This window comes from Typopeltis vanoorti, chromosome 6 (genome assembly GCF_054136105.1).
Source record: "Typopeltis vanoorti isolate ZY-2024b chromosome 6, IOZ_Tvanoo_1.0, whole genome shotgun sequence".
Classification (NCBI taxonomy): domain Eukaryota; kingdom Metazoa; phylum Arthropoda; class Arachnida; order Uropygi; family Thelyphonidae; genus Typopeltis; species Typopeltis vanoorti.
This window is the reverse complement of record NC_143554.1, coordinates 134,280,437-134,297,487: the sequence shown is the minus strand read 5'-3', so window position 1 is coordinate 134,297,487 and position 17,051 is coordinate 134,280,437. Positions and strand designations below refer to the sequence as shown.

Below are 17,051 nucleotides of genomic sequence, written 5' to 3'. Positions count from 1 at the left end.
ATAACTGCCCTAAGGACCTTTCATGTGATAAACAAGTTGAGTGTGAGATTTATTTGTTTAATGTCTAGAGAGTGATTCAAGCACATGATATACCCATTGCTGTTTGTAAAATACTTGTCTTAGTTAAAATAAACATGTTTTGTTTTGTAAGTAGCTTGCCTGATCTTTGTTAACCAATGCACTGTCTCACAAAAACTAATTGGAGCTGTGTGACTAAGGTAAAGTAACTGCCATGACTGTACAATTCAGAGTTGCTTGAGATTAATGAACAAAGGGTTCTTATATGTGCTTAGCAGAAAAATTCTCATGTTTGTAAAGAATAAAAAAATTTACATAGTCCTTGATGCCTCAGTCGTTAACTAATAGAAATTTTTCAAGGACTATTAAACATGAGCAATAGCAATCTAAATCGAGGATTTGCCCTTAACTAGAGGTTTTTTTCCTTATTCTAATCTTAAAACATGAGTTTTAAGATTAGAATACTTTAGGCAAAGATAGAGGTTACCGTCACTGAAGAAATTTTAACATATCTCAAGCAGACACAGATTTCAATGTAGGGGGGGGGGTATTCATTAAAGATAAGAGTAACTAGAAAACAAGGACTATTACAAATGGTGCAAGTCAACAATACAAAATAAATAAATAATAAATATCTACACTTGCTCATTTTATGGCTCTGTTTTTGAAGATGTTAATGACTCCAGTTATTATTATTATTATTTTTTTTTATGAAGGATGGGAACAGGCTCTTTGGTATGTACTGTATGAATATGATTTTATCATATCGGAATTAGATATCTACAAAGATTTGTGGAGAGACAAGAAAATATACAAAAAATAAATGAGGGAGGGAATAGGTGGTGGAGAAGAAAAAGTAATGGAATTAGTGATAAAAGAAAAGAGGATAGTAAAATATGCAGGACATATTTTATTATTATTTTTTTTGGGGGGGGGAGGACATTTCAAGGGAGTCAGATTTTGTGTAGGAATCCCATATTAACCATTATTCACACCATGACTATCATAGGTCTTCTTGAACTCAGTCAGCAGTGAAGCATTCACAACCCCCAAATGTAAAAAATCTAGTCATCATACACTTGCTAACCACCTCTTACATACTTTTCAGGTGTGATCCTGTGTTCTTTTGCTTTGTGCCTTGTATTGAAAAGTCTTCTGTGTCCCTTGCATAAACCCCTTTAATAATGTATGTTTCTACTATATACCCACCTTTAACTAACCTTTGTAACCAATAGACCTTAATTTGGCCTCATATGGAGTATTCCATAGACCTGTCACAATCTTAGTCACTCATCACTGAATCCTCTAAACCATCTCCACATCTATTATGACCAGATCTCTGTGGTAATTCAAATGTAGCCTTACATAAAAAGGAATAACAACCTCATTATCCATGCTTGTCTGTGTATTCTCCAAGTAATCTAATGAGCTATCTGACCAAGTTTGCAATATGTCACCCAGAAGTTCAACTCTCTGCTCACAGTCAGACCTAAATCCCTGGGCTCTTCAATTTCCTGTAGTCCAGTTTCATCAGTATAGTGTATAACTTGTAATCTCTTCCAAAAGTGCATGACATAACACTTGGCCACATTAAAAGAGTAGCTGTTATCTTTTGCTCATACTGTCAGTCTGTCATCCTGCAGGTTCTCTATATTGCTAACCACCTCTTATCTGTATCTCTATATAATCTATATAAAATTTAGAAAACAGTAATTCTTTAAAAGTTATATTTAGGAGATAAGACAGACAATTTTAGCAAGCTAAGTCAAAAAGGTTCCCATAAACTCCATAGTTTGCACAGTCTTTTTGTGAAATCAACCTTATATTGTTCAACAGATCCAACTTTGGAAATCAGACAGCAAGCAACATGAAACATAACAAATGAGAAAAGACTGTCTTGACTGAACATGTTTCCTGTGCCAACTACACTGCTGGTTACAGTTCCATACTTATTCAAGAAAATCTGATACATCTTTAAAAAAAGTAATAATAATAATAATAAAAATTGTTTTGTTTGTAAACAGGATTTACACAAAAAAGAACATCTTATCTACTAGATTTTGAATGAGAATTTTGATCTTAAAATTTCATGAAAATTTTAAGACTTTGCAGTTTTCCGTTGGATTAGGAAGTATACTATACATTACAAAATATTGTTTTTAATAGCAAACAATGCCACTGGCCAGGCTTCCACTGATAAGACCTTGGAGATTAGGACCAGATTGAGAAGTGACTCACCATAAACGTAGCACTAGATTTACCTTCTCAAGGCATATTCTTGGATTATGGTACACAAAGAGCAACTTGATGTGAAGTCAGCTGCCTATATAACTATACAACTAAGCTCCACTTTGCTAAAATGGAGCTTAGTTGTACTTTTGTTTATACTAGAATAAAATATGGATGAAAAATAATTTATCACATTTCTCTTAAAAATTTAATTTTTGAATATTTAATATTGGTTTGGAAGAAAATATCAGTAACATTGCCATTTGTGTGTGGCATTTTTTAATTCCCAAAATCAGTGACTTTTATAGTTCTTCTATTACAGGTATCTCAGGCATGTCATTCTGGTTGACACAAATGCTTATTCTCATTGGACTTCTTTTTATTACTTTGGGTTTAGCAATTCCTAAACCAGAAAATGGAAATCAAGGCCGAATAGTTGATAAGGTAATAATTTGATGTGTTTCATATTGTTTGTTGGAATTTCTCTTAATTAGCAATTATAAAAGCCATGACAAAAATATTGCTTTTGCACACTTCTATAGTTACTTTCCATATTATGTGTGATTATGTGGTATATTCACAGTCCAGTTATGTTGCCTGGCTTCACAAGTTCTTTGGCTCCTTCCTCAGGATAAAGATTGTATAAAAATAACCTTAAAAGATGTTATGGCACACCCTTCAAAAAAGTAAAAATCTTGTTACATTTTCTTATAAAACACTGTCAAAATAATCATAATTTATAATTATGAATATATTTTTACAATTGTTTCTCTGTTCTGATATATTATTAATTTTGGTTTCATAACATTTATGAACACCACTTGCGATGTGCCTGTTATTGATATTATTATTGTTAAAATGAAATGTAAAACATTTGAAATTGATGTACTTGCTACATTCTGATAGTCTGTAATAAATTTTAATCTTTATTGTAATATAAAATTATTAAGCGTTGAGATTTTGTTGTGGTTTGTAAAGACATTCTATTTGTGCTAACAAGACATAGATGCCTCTGTAGCGCAATTGGAAGAACAGTAGAACATTGCGTCCTTCGATTGGAAAAGACCTGGGTTCGATTCTCGGCATGACGAGGGGAATCCTTTTGGGCTTTTTTCAATCGAAGGTGAGTTAGCTGACCTCATATGGAGGTAGCAGGGTTTTTTTTCCTGGAAACTCAGGTTTTTCATCCCATGTACAGACAAATCACCTTCAGAATGCATGCAGTTTACAGATAAAAAATACTGTTGTTGGTGATGATGGGCGGTAGATGGCATTGATGGTAGTAGCATTTTAGTAGGAGAATTTGGTAGTGGAGAGGGGGAGATGTATTTAGCGTAGTTGAGTACAGTGCCTGCCTGTGATGAGCTTGGACTCCCCGGAGGTGTCACATAATTATTATTATTATCCGTAACTTCTAGCTTGCCATTTACATGGAGTGCGCATGCTCACTGAGGAGATTGATGAGTAATTGACGGGCTGAGCATTTGGTATCAGGAGTAATGAGAAAACAAGTAAAGAGACCTAATGGAAATTTGAGAATGGTAACTGAAGAATTTTTGTTTTTAGGAAGTTTTTAAATTTTACATGACAGTCGGGAGAATAATAATAGAAGATTCCAAAAAGGAGTCGTAGAACTGAGAGTCTTTAAAGTGGAGGAGTTGAGACTGTCAGCAAGTATTAGTAAATAAAAGAAGATATTTCAGTCAACATTCTAATTGAATGTTCGAGGAAACGCTGAATGAAAGTTTTATCTTCTGTCTTAAGGACATAGGATTACTATGGAAAAAGCAATTGGTGAAATTTGAAACTGTAAAGTGGCTTAACATAAAGAGCTCAACTTAGATATGTTGTGTATGAAGTGGTAGAAGAAACTTCTTTCTGTGGTACAAAAATTAGTAAATTGTGTGACAAATAGAACTACAAGAGGTAAAAATATTTATACTTCAATAAGGTAGATAAAAAAAAAAAAAAAAGGATCCCATGGAAAAGAAGAAAATTTTATATTTTCAGAAAGGGCCTAACAAAGAAACTGACTCTATGGTGCACATTTTCTTATTGTGAAAACAAGGTGTTTAGTCTGGTAGACATGATTAAGTATATGTCAAACAATCCAATACTAGAATGAGCCAAAGAATGAATGATTTTAATATTTTTGGATAAGAAAATCTCTAAAGTGTAGATTTATTTTAGAAGGCGTTGGATCCAGTTAATTTTATAGTTATTTATGTAATTTTATTTAAAATGTATATATTGTTTTAGTTTCAGTCGATGCATAAATTTTTTTAAATTTGGTCTTAAGTCAGTGATTTTTCCTGGTTTCTAAAAGAGACCAGTCATTGCACCAATTGGAATTGACTGTTTTTACTCTGACTGTTTATTTAATAAACACTCAGAGTAAAAATCTCTTTACAGAGACAGTAAAGAATTAAAATAAACAATGATGCAAGCTGACAGTTTTTTTTTTTTTTAAATAACTGGAACAGCTGATTAAGAAATTAATAATAATAATAACACCCTATTTATACTTTGTGTATAATTGTGAGCATCATTGATTTGGTTGTTGTATTGCCTTTCATTCATACCATGTCTAAATTAAACTTTTATAAGAACAAGCCACCAGTGGTTCTCCGAGGAAGAACCCATTTAGCCTACCTAACAAATTTTACAAGACCAGTATATCTTGTAGATTTTTGGTTTCTTTAATGTAAGATGAGGTGGAAGTCTGGTTATTATAGAATAAAGCTTAATTTTGAGGAGTGAAACCAACTTATGTTGTTTCAAGATATGGACTATTCTGTCAGTCATATTCTTTTATATAAGAGAACACAACAGCACCTCTTTAGTTAAGGTTTTTTGGATGGCAAACTTTAAGGCTGATTAATCCATTGCCAAGCTTCCCTTCTCATATTTTGTATGTTGTAATAACGGAAGAAAGTACTGAGTAAACACTATTTGAAGAGTAATGGTGTCTGGTGTGAAGAGGCTCATTTAAATAATTTCATTTCAAGATATGTTTGTGAATAGGTTGACCACATATAGACTGGCTAAGAAGGCCATTGGTTTTAGGATCATATTTTTAATTTTTCTTCAATAAAATCTTCATATTTTTTTATGTATGAGTATCTTTTGTAATGTGTGTGACTAATAGCTTGGATAAATATCTTGTTGAGTCTTATGTTGTGGAATTTGTCATCAGTGATAGGGCACAACACTTCTGGTTTGAACTTCAGGTATTCATTTCTTCAAATGACTGAATATTTGGAAGTCAGATCATTTGAAAAGGTTCTCAATTAAGCCCTTGGTTTTAGGTTGCAAAGTATATTATATTTGAGAATAAATTATATTATTGTTTGAATCCTTTATCCAAGCATGAGCAGAGTTTGCAAGCAAAGTATCTTCACAACTAGGTCTCTTGTGTATATAGAGAGGCCGTTCACATCAGTTACCTCAGTATCAGCATGGATGCTTATGGAAGCAAGTTTTTGGTTTAGTAGTAGTAGATTTTTTGCCTTTCACTGGGTGGAGCCAAGGTTCATTATTATTATTAAGAGAGACCTCCAGAGAGTCAGGACTTATCGAGGGAGGCTGCATACTACATGCACCAGCTATCATATTTGTTCCTGAATTCATTCATGCTGCTTACACACACACACACACACACACACACACACACAACATTCAATGGCAATCCATTCTGATCATGTGCCACTCTATGAGAGAAAAATCTAGATCTCACCCCCTTCTTAGTGGCATTCATTCTCAGCTTCCAAGGATGCCCTATTGTCCTTCCCCCACCCTCCATGAAATAAAATTTTCCATCAACTGAAATCCTATATGACCCTTTCAGAAGTTTGTAAGTCTCAATCACATCACCCCACTTTCTTCTGTTTCCTAATGTCTGCAGGCTACAAATTCTCAGTCTGTCTTCATAATCAGTATTCCACAATCCTGATATCATTTTTGACTCTCTCCAATATATCAGAATCACCATGGAAATCAGGACACCATATCTGCACACAATAGTCCAAGTGAGGTCTTGTAAAGAGGCAAAATGACATCATTTCATGGCAAAACTTGTTTCAGCATTGCAATTATCTTTTGAGTTGTATTTGCATTCTTTGCTACATGGCCCTTGAATTTAAGTTGAAGTTCAACTTAAGCTATATCTACTAACACTCCAAGATCCATAGCCTGATGAGTTTCTTCTAGCATATTCCCACCAATACAATACGACATGAGATATCTAATCATGCCGAAGTGAATGACTTTACATTTACTGACATTGAACTCTCATCCATTTTCCCATGCTCACAATTCCAGCCTATTCAAATCATTCTGCAAGTACTGTGTATCACAGCATTCCTGATTACCCTACTTATCTTTGCATCATCAGTAAAATAACTGTATGTAATGCCTATCATTATCAAATCTTTCCCAGTGTCATTAAGGTACAGAATGAATGACAGTGAACCAAGAACTGATCCTTGTGGCGCACCACTGGTTACTTTAAATATTGCCGACTCACATCTCCCATATACCACTTTTTGATATTTGTCAGTCATCCCAAAGTCTTATCCATGCTTTATAATCCAAACCCATATTCTCCAATTTATATAACAGTCTTCCATGTTGTATTCTGCCTTAACAGAAAGTCTTAGCAAAATCCAAAAGTATCATGGTATATCCATTCCCCTTGTCTACCTCAATGATAACATTATTATGGAATATGAACAAGTTACTAAAACATCACCTTTCCTTAGTAAACCAATGCTGTTCATCAAAGTAGAGATTCTATGTCAGCCCATTTCTGAATGCAAGCCCTAACCAACTTTTCCAAAATCTTCACCACCACTCCTGAGATACTGATTAATCGATATATTGTTCTTTGCATCACTCTTGTGCAATGGCATTACCATAAGTTCTTTCCACCCCTGTGGAATTTTCCATGTTCTGAGACTCAAATTATATAGTCTAGTTAAAGGTAGAGCCAGTTCAACGGAACACTCTTTTAGCACCTGTGCTGATATCTCATCAGTTCCTATTGCTGAATTCTTATTCAGTATGTCCAAAAGCTCTAATACTTCCTCCTCGTAGACTTGAGTTTCTTCATCCAGTGAAGAGGTGGCAGTGAGTTCATTGTTGCATACACCAAGTTGATAGCTTTTAACAAAATGTGTGCTGATTAGTTGAACAATCTCTTCTGCATATGTAACCCTCATGCCATCAGCATTTAGAAGAGTTATTCTTTAATTTACTTGCAGCATATCGATAGAATTCTTGTGGGTTGTCTTTAGCATGTAGAACTGATTTCTTTTCATACTCAGACTTAGCTTTCCCTACAACAGTTGACACTTCTGGCCTACTGCATATAATTTATAATTTTCATAACAGGCATCATCCTTATGCACATGGTATTCCTTCCACATCATCCTTTTCTTATGAATCTCTTGCTTGATAAGATTACACATCCATTTCCTTCCTACCCTATTTATTCTTCCTTTGAACTCTTGGGACACATTGTAATATTGCATCATTTTAAGTGTTTTTTAAATGCTTCCCATGTACTGTTGATATTCTTCCCATCCAGCAACCAATACTATTGCGCTTAACTCAGTTTTCTCCTCATTTGGTTATAATTTCCTGTTCTGTAGTTCAGCATATGTAACCTTTTCTGCATGGAACATTCATAAATTTAGCTGCTTCCCAACCAAGTACTGCATGATCACTGTCACCAACCAGAACAGAATAGTTATGTCTCTAATTGAAACACCCTCAGACACTATAATCAAATCTAACACACTTTGATCTTGAGTTTCTTGTCACATACTACTTGAGGAAGTTGTCTTGCAACAACTCAATAAATTCAGCTTCATTCTTCTAATGAGATTTTACTACTACCCTATCAATGTTTGGATAATTAAAGTCCCCTATTATGATTACTCTTTTTGCACCCATCTTTATTTGGTGATGCATTTCTTTATCACTAGCAACCGATCCACTAAGTTTGTAACAATGTCCCACTATGTAATTGATCTTGTTAGATTCCACCTCACACCAGGTGGCTTCAAATTCAATGTCACATGAAAAACTTTTACTAGTATTACAATCATAGGTCTTAACGCTTAATGGATTTAAGTCATATTGTTAACAGCATGCCCCTCCTCTCCTATCCTGTCTGTCCTTCCTTAAAATATTGTACCTTTACACTCAATACCAGTTAGTATGTCTGATTCTAATAGCTAGGTCTCACTAATGCCTACAATCTGAGGTTCCAACATATTGACCAAGGCAAACAAACTCTACCCATTTGTTTCTGATACTCCTAGGTGGTGCTTTTTAGAATTGTCTGTTAATGTTTAATTGCCATTTTGCGATATTGTGGTAATGATACCTTATGAAACTTAGGTGAAAATTCTACGCTAATGAAGTATTTTACATGAATTTTCCTGCGGTGTTATAATTCTTTTTAATAATAGCTATCTATAGTTACACTTTACAGAAAATTATTAAAAACATTGTCCTTTTTATAATTTTTAGATCTAAAAAATCTTAATTCATTTCAAACATGTTTAAAAAATTATATACTGGGCTTGTTTTAACTTTTACTGTTGTCATTATCAGTTAATATATTTATTTATATTACCTTTTACAGCCACTAAGTGACGAGAAGCATTATGGTGAGAATGAAGAGCACAATCTGGATTATGATCATGAAGCATTTCTTGGAGAGGATGAAGCAAAGACATTTGATCAGTTAACACCAGAGCAAAGTAAAAACAGACTAGGCTTGATAGTAGATAAAATTGATAAAGACAAGGTTAGCTCCATGACTAAGTTTGACTGTTATATGTAATTCTGTATTACATTATATGTTCATTCTTTAATTATAAATTTAAGTCCTATGCTTTAGTAAATAATAATATTTGGTTTACCGAATGAAATGAGTCCTATGCTTTTTTGAATATTTGCAAATACAGACTAACACTTAACTACATATTGCTTATTTGCATATAACTTGTCTACTAGTCAAATTTTAACACATTTCAAATAGTGGTTTTCCAAAAACTATATTTTGTTTTGTTTTTTTTCTTCAGAAATTAGACTTCCAAATTTTCATTTGTTATCTGTTGAAGAGGTTTCCTACACAGACATAAATACTATACTATAAAGCAGCTGCATGTAGCCTATAGTTAGTTGCACTTCCTTAAGTCAAGAACCTTGAATGCTTAAGTTTACACATATTTTAAACATTTTATTCTTACTTGTTGATGTCACAAAATGGAAAGACTTCTCTTAGAAAACAAGTCACTATTTACAAGTATTTGGCCAGTAAGCTGTCGCAAAATGAAATGACAAACTATGGGATTGTCATGATCGCAAATATGGATTTTTCACCCCTTTCAAGGAAAGAAAAATAAATAAAAAATTATTATTAAATTTGCTAATATATCGTTAAATAAACAAATTGCTGCATACGTGCATATGGACGATATTCATACTGCCAACATGCATGCTTGTAGCCATGGTGCCTCTTGCCCTGTGATCTCTGTATTTTATCTTGGGAAAAAAAAATCACTGTGTAATTAAGTCTTACAATCTGTTTAATCTATTCCTTGTGTTAGATGTTTTCATTGGCTGATATGTAACTACCACCAACTGGTCCCAGTGTACCATCCTCGTTTCAGTGTTCACTTGTCTTCTTGTTTACAATTCTAATAGTTTATAGTCCTCAGATCCTTGGTTTTCTAGGTGAAAAACCAGAATTATCTGGCAGGAGAAAAACTTCTATCTCCATGAAACTGGCTAATTTATCTACAGTGAGAGAAGCCCTTTTATTGCAGAAAGAAATGTACATGTGACTTTTCCAACCAGAGAGTGTATATTGCATAATCCTTTCAATTGCACTATGGAGACATTGTCTAACTATTGAATATCATTCTCACTTTTGGGAGCCTCCCCGACTTTAAAAGTTGCATGAAAATTCTTATCCAGCTCTTATGAGCTGGGCTCATTTTTTGCCAACATTTTGTGTTTTGCTATTCATTGGAATTGGCATCATTAATGCTCTATTCTCCCCTAAGTTTGTGAAGACTCAAAGCAGCTAGTCAGACTAGCTGCTTTCCTGTCTTCCTAACTCTGACATATTTTTCTTTTATTCATTTCCTCTACTCCTACTCCTTTGAAACAGTCTTCCTTCTACATTTCCTAGAGTATACATGCTTGATAGTTATCAAAATCAACTTTAAGTTTATTGCTTTCTCAACCATCCATAGTGGTGTACTTTGACAACCTTGCATGTAATACCAGCAGGCAGGGCCAAATCAACACCTTCTTGGGCCCCCTGACAGGAAGAGAAATGTGAGACCCCTATCACATTTCCTAATGTTCAATAATAATAATAATAATAATAAGATATTCATCAATTTTGAAGTCCCAAGTAATTCCATTGGTGGATGTGAAGGCGATATTTAAAACAAAAATAAACACAACAATTCACTCCTTCCCACCCACAAGCTTCCCCATAACAAAACTAACATTATAAAGTGACTTTTCTACATTTTGATGTTGCAAAATCATGTATTAGGTCATCAAAGTTAATATTTTGTAAAATCTCATGCTCAATGATCCTTAAACTTAGGTGGTTTAATCGTGACTGTGCCATACTGTTTCTTAATTCATTTTTTAGTAATTTCATTTTAGTAAATGAATGTTCATCACAGGCATTAGTAACCATCATTGAAAGAAAAATCCTCAGATTTCCATATTAGGAAATACTGAAAATATATGTTCATTATGCATATAAGCATAAATTTTTTAATGGTAGCACAGTCCTTCATTTGTGGTTAAGGTCTTATCACCTACGTTTGCTTTCTTCACTGATTCTATATCCATCATCATGTGTGACCTAAAGTAGAGACATTCCACAAATAGTTCTATAGAAGTAAGATATTCGCTATAAAAGTTGGCTAGATCATCACAGTGAGTTTTTATGTCTTGATCTTCTAAAGTATGAAGAGTTTCTAAGAAGTCAAATTTATTAAATATTTCTTCGTACTGTTATACAATATACTTTTCCTTTTGTGGGAGAATAAATAAGCCAATCTTGAAGTGGAGTTTCTCCATTCGACAACCGTTGCAAAAACATCGCCAGTGTTAAATACCTAGTTTCTTTATCTGAGTTGTTACTTCCTACCATATATTCTCGGGCTGACTGACTAAAGCAGCACTGATTATTTTGGCATTCGGATGGACCTTTTTGAACTCAGTACTCCTGTGAGATATGATTTGCCATTGGCCGTAGTCCGGGATATGACTCTTATAATTGTCATTACTTGTGCTTACGTTTGCTGTAGCACCAGCAGAGGTTGTTTCTTCCTGTACAAGGAAGAAACCCTTCTGCACTTGAAACAGAATTTGCTGGCGATTCTGCATTTTTCCTTTCCCTTTGCACTTCATTCTCCCCAACAACTTCACTTTCACTGCTCTTAAAAAATGTTAGTTTTGGAAGTGTTTGAATAGCCTTTGCCCGTTCTTTCATTTTCTTTCGTTTGGCACAACCACTTTCGTAATGTTTCATACTGAGGGAGAGGCGTGTTCTCCTAATATCCCTATGACTCGCCTATAATTTTTAACTATTTTCAAACTAGACCAGGACAATAACACAAAATACTTATCTACTAGTTTAAACTTGTAAAGCAGAAAGCTGAACCTGAACTGCGATATATATATTACAGTTGTTACTCAACATTCACCTACAGGCCACACGAGAAGATACATTCATTGTTGCGTGTTAAATCCTGAATGAAGGAATCTTGCAAAGAAATCATTCATTCAGAATCTGACATACTAAACTACACAGACAAAGAGAAATACCTGCACATCAGCTGAAATTAAAGTGAAACTTCTTCACATATGTATAAAATTGCATTCATTTTATGTACCATGTATTTAATCTATTGTGATCATATTAAGATCAAATTAGAGAATGTCTTAAAAGAGGAATTTGTTAATATTATTTAAGCCTCACTTTAACTGTATAGAGTGATTATGAGTCACCAGATGGAAATAAAGTAACAATTCTTAGAAGGTATACTACTACACGTGTCCAGCGTAACGCTGGCGGCAGTAGCTTACGTGGAAGGTACGTCGATGCGAATTCCATGAATACAAGAGCATAACAGCAAGGGATGAACCCAAGGGGAGAAAGGATATAGGTCGTGTGCAAAGGGGACACTCGATCTAAGAATATAAGGGGATGAGCGTCGTATCGACTCTCTCTTGTCTAGTCGTGTTCGTGGTTCGGAAGTTAGTCGGTATTTCAAGTAAAGGGGAGATGAAGCATCAGTGCTATGATGTCAGATCGGCGAGTTTTCCTGAGAATGCTGTAGGATTTCACACAGAGCTGAAGGTGAAATTTCCAGCTCTAGCAGAATCGAGCCCTCGCTGAGAAGTCCCATCAAAAGGAAAAGAGATGTTCCCTGAGACGCAAGAAAATCGAGTCCGTGATCAACAGTAATTATGAAGATAGCGTAGCCTCTGCACTGGCGTAAGGACAGCCAATAAACAAGAGGTGACCAGACATACACGTGGTGCTGAGAGACCTCGGGAAAAAGTTCGGTAAAGTAGAATTACTCTATTTTGTGTTTAGAATTCCTTAGAAGAGAGAAAATTATATGTGAATGTAAATTATGAACATTATTCTAAAGAACTTTGTGGACAGACTCTAATTAAATAGTTAACCTCCTTCTGAGAATAAGAATTGTTTGGAAGAAGTCTTTTGTGTTGTATGTGATTGAGTTAACTTAACGAGATTAGGATTTGAATTTTTAGTAACTGAGTAACATTAGAATGTTAGTGTATATTATCTTATGAATAGCTTGCAGAAGAGAATTTTAGCTTAACATCATATCATTTGCAATCCATCCCAATTTTCAATTACTGTGATGTTGATGTTTTATAACCTTTGATTTAATTTAGAGTATGTTAATCTCTTAACTTGAGTTTCCTTATTTAGTATTGAGTCAAATTGAATGTATGAATTTTTTTGTGTATTTTGTTTTGATATTCCAATAAACATGTCATATTTACCTAAACCTGAGTCATGCCTGATTACGATTCCAAACTACCACTTATAAAAATAGAACCTCTTTTGGCGGGAAGGAATTAGAAAGTGTATATAATTATAGATTTAGGTCACGACTGCAGTCTGAATCTATACAGCTGTATTAAAGTAAGATATTGTGTAAGAACGCCTCAGAATCTAGTATTGTCTACCTGAGCAAGGGTCCTTTCTGCTATAGGATACTGGCTGGTGCAGCATAATATAAATTTGCCAGTATCCGAAGAGGAAACAATCCTAGATGTAAGCATATTAGACCCGATATCTGAAGAAGTAGATTAGCAATTGAAAGATAGAATAGGAAGATATAAATCAGTAAAATATAGAGAAAGCAACGACATAACATGCGGCATTCCAGCTATGAAAGTTGTTCAAGATTATAAAAAGTTTCTATTCATTTATGTATTATGTTTTGCAGTGCTTGAAATAGAAATTTAGAGGTGCCAGTATACTTTCCGGGGTTCGATTTGCATTAATCGGTTTTGGCGCTCAAAACTTTTGCACATAAGCATTATTAACAATGCGTTGGTCAGAAACTCGTGACTGTCGATGTAGGATGCACCAAATCAAGTTAATGTTAACTCCATAAAAGTGAGTAATTCATAGCTTAGAAAGCAACGACATAACATGCGGCATTCCAGCTATGAAAGTTGTTCAAGATTGCTTGAAATAGAAATTTAGAGGTGCCAGTATACTTTCCGGGGTTCGATTTGCATTAATCGGTTTTGGCGCTCAAAACTTTTGCACATAAGCATTATTAACAATGCGTTGGTCAGAAACTCGTGACTGTCGATGTAGGATGCACCAAATCAAGTTAATGTTAACTCCATAAAAGTGAGTAATTCATAGCTTAGCACCGAAGTAAAACGAAGTTTAATAGCAGTTTTTGTTTATCCAGATTTCTTGTAACCGGAGTTTGAAAAACAACAATTGACAAAACTAAATTAAGCTTTTCAACGTAATTTTAAGTTCTTTCCTCATAGCATTTTCATAAAATACTTTTGCATCAAGTTATATTAGGGTTATGTAATATTTTAACCGGTCCATTTCAAGCACTGAAAATTTGTTTGGTTTCTCTATTTTAAAAAATAAGAGAATGGTGGGGGGGGGGGGTTCACCTAAAACAGCCCTGCCCATTGGGAAAAAAGTGTGTGCATATTGAAACAACTTATCATAATAGCATCAAAATAAAACTAATTTGAGCCATTTGGTCCTAAAATATTTCTTATATCATGAACCAACTTCATCTTTTACTTCAAAATGTTAAGAAATATTACTAAACTCTAAATGCTTGATAAATTTTAATAAGTTACTTTCTTAAAAAAATAGTGGGGAATAAATAAAAAAAAATGGTTTTGAAAATACTAAGTATATGTATTGTTTATTAATTTTAGATGGAATTTGTTTTAATTCTAAATAAATGTAAAATAATTGGTGAAAAAATTGATGAATATTAATTTTAATTGTAAGTATTTAGATTAATTTTAAGCTAAATTATTATAATTCTAAATTTTTGCTATCAATGCTTTGGATGTAGCCTTTAGTTGTTGTTTTTTCTCTACTTATGACCTGTTTATTTGACTTGCTGTTTAATTTATAATGTTGATCCAACATTGTAAATTAAAAACTGGAATTTTTTTATCTCTCAACTTTAGAATGATTTATTTTAAAGATCCAGAATTTGACAATTTTATTAATTATAGGATGGCTTTGTGACCCACGAGGAATTAAAGGACTGGATTCAATACACACAAAAGCGATACATTATGGATGATGTTGAAAGGCAATGGAAAGCTCACAATCCTGATCAGAAAGAGATGTTATCTTGGGAAGATTATAAAAAGGTTACTTATGGATTCATGGATGGTTTGTGAATTTATTTTCATATGTCATATGCTGTCTTGTAATTTTATGTAAACATTAAGATTTGAATGAGTAATATTTTAAGAATAGCCAGGAAAATAATATATCAAATTATACAGTAATGCCTACTTGTTAAGAAAGTTTATCATCAATGCTGCAGGGCATTTTTGTTGCAGCTGCATATGGAACCTATTTTCAGTTTGTTTATGATAGTAAAAATAGTTTATAATTTGACCAGAATGCATTTCAGGTCAATCAATTAAGGGAATGCCTTGGACATTATTATTAGCTAATTAGCTTAGAGCTTTGCAGTTTGGTCAGTTTTAATGAAACCCTTTGGAAACCCATGAAAGACTTGAGTTAGAATCCCATCTAGGATACAACCTTTATCAGAATTTTTCAGTTGAAAGCAAGTTAACCTGGTGAGTCCATAATCTGTCCGTATCAACACTCATGCATCTGATTAATTTCTGATGAACAGCCATCCTAATGGAAAATAAACAATGTGCACTGCACTTTGTTTTTATAGACTGTCGATCAATAGAAGCTTTATTCTCATGCTGGTGGCAGTGGTGCTATCCTATAGTTTGCTTGTGAGGTCACAGCAATAATATGCCTTTATAACTCATTTAAAGTGGGATCACAAAAGTAATTCTTTATTTAAATATGCATGGTTACATAAGCTGAATGTACATATTCAAATCATTTCCCTTTATTTTCCAGTTTTTGTTTTCTTAAAAGTATAAGTCAGTCTAGTTTTAGAGAGAAAAAAGGATTTCTGAGAATGTTTTCATCATTTAACATAAAATATTAGAATGAGATTGTCCATCTATATTAAATGCCACCCAGCCTGGTTGGCCAAGTGGTTAGCATATCTGCTCTCCAGCCAAAAGGCTGCAGGTTCGAATCCTACCGCAGGCATGGTTGTTTGTGATTGTCTGTGAAAATACTAATGGTGGTGTTCGGTGGTAGATGGCGTTGGTGTAGATGATGAAGGTAGTTGCGGTTGGTGGAGTGGTGCAGACGGAGAGTTGTAGAGTAGGTGCCCTCTCTCAATGAGTCTTTGGACTCCCTGGAGGTGTTATGTTGCATAATAATAATAAATTAAAAAGAAACATTTCAAATATTTTGCAGTAAGATATAAACCTTTTTAGATATAGGTATTTGGCATTCTTGACACAACTTAAAAAAAGCTGTTAATGTGTATTCCACACTCAAAATCAGAACACCTACGTAACATGGCTGTAATTTTTTTTCAAGATAATTTTTTAATAATAAAACTGAAGCTCTGATTATTATAAATTAAGAAATTGTGACAGGTTTTTGTAAACTGATACAAAAATACTGTACAAAACAAATACCAGCATTTCTCTTTAGAATAACTGCTAAAGTTGTTCTAAAGAGAAATGTTGTTCTAAAATCAATTAAAAGTATGAAATTGAAATGTAATTTGATATATACTTGAGGCTTTCTTGATAGTGGTGCATAATGTCAGCTTTAAGCTTATTCCTAGGACAGAGAGTATTATGAAGTAGTATTTCTAAGACAACTATGGCAGTAGTAGTAGTAGTAGCAGTAACCATTCAAGAGGGGTTTTTTTGTTGTTGTTGGTTTGTTTTTTTCCTTGCAAAATACCAATATCTGGAAATAGACAACTGAATAAATTTATATGGAATAAGAGGGAAATTAGCCAAAACACCAAACTAGCAGTATACAAGACACTGTTCAAACCAGTTATAAGTTATGGATCTGAGAGTTGGGTTAGAAATAAAGCACTTGATCAAAGACCACAGATGTGAGGGTTCTGAGAAAAATTAATAGA

General features: G+C 33.8%; 1 protein-coding gene across 1 annotated transcript in view; it reads left to right on the top strand.

The window, feature by feature from the left end:
• Positions 1 to 17,051, top strand: part of LOC150105961 (calumenin-like) — a 57,594-nt gene that overhangs the window by 17,653 nt on the left and 22,890 nt on the right. The window contains exons 2-4 of the mRNA XM_090394453.1: positions 2,570 to 2,691; positions 8,900 to 9,064; positions 15,070 to 15,232. Of these exons, the coding sequence (XP_090250579.1) occupies positions 2,581 to 2,691; positions 8,900 to 9,064; positions 15,070 to 15,232 (439 nt within the window). The 5' untranslated portion in view covers positions 2,570 to 2,580. The remainder of the gene's footprint in view (positions 1 to 2,569; positions 2,692 to 8,899; positions 9,065 to 15,069; positions 15,233 to 17,051) is intronic.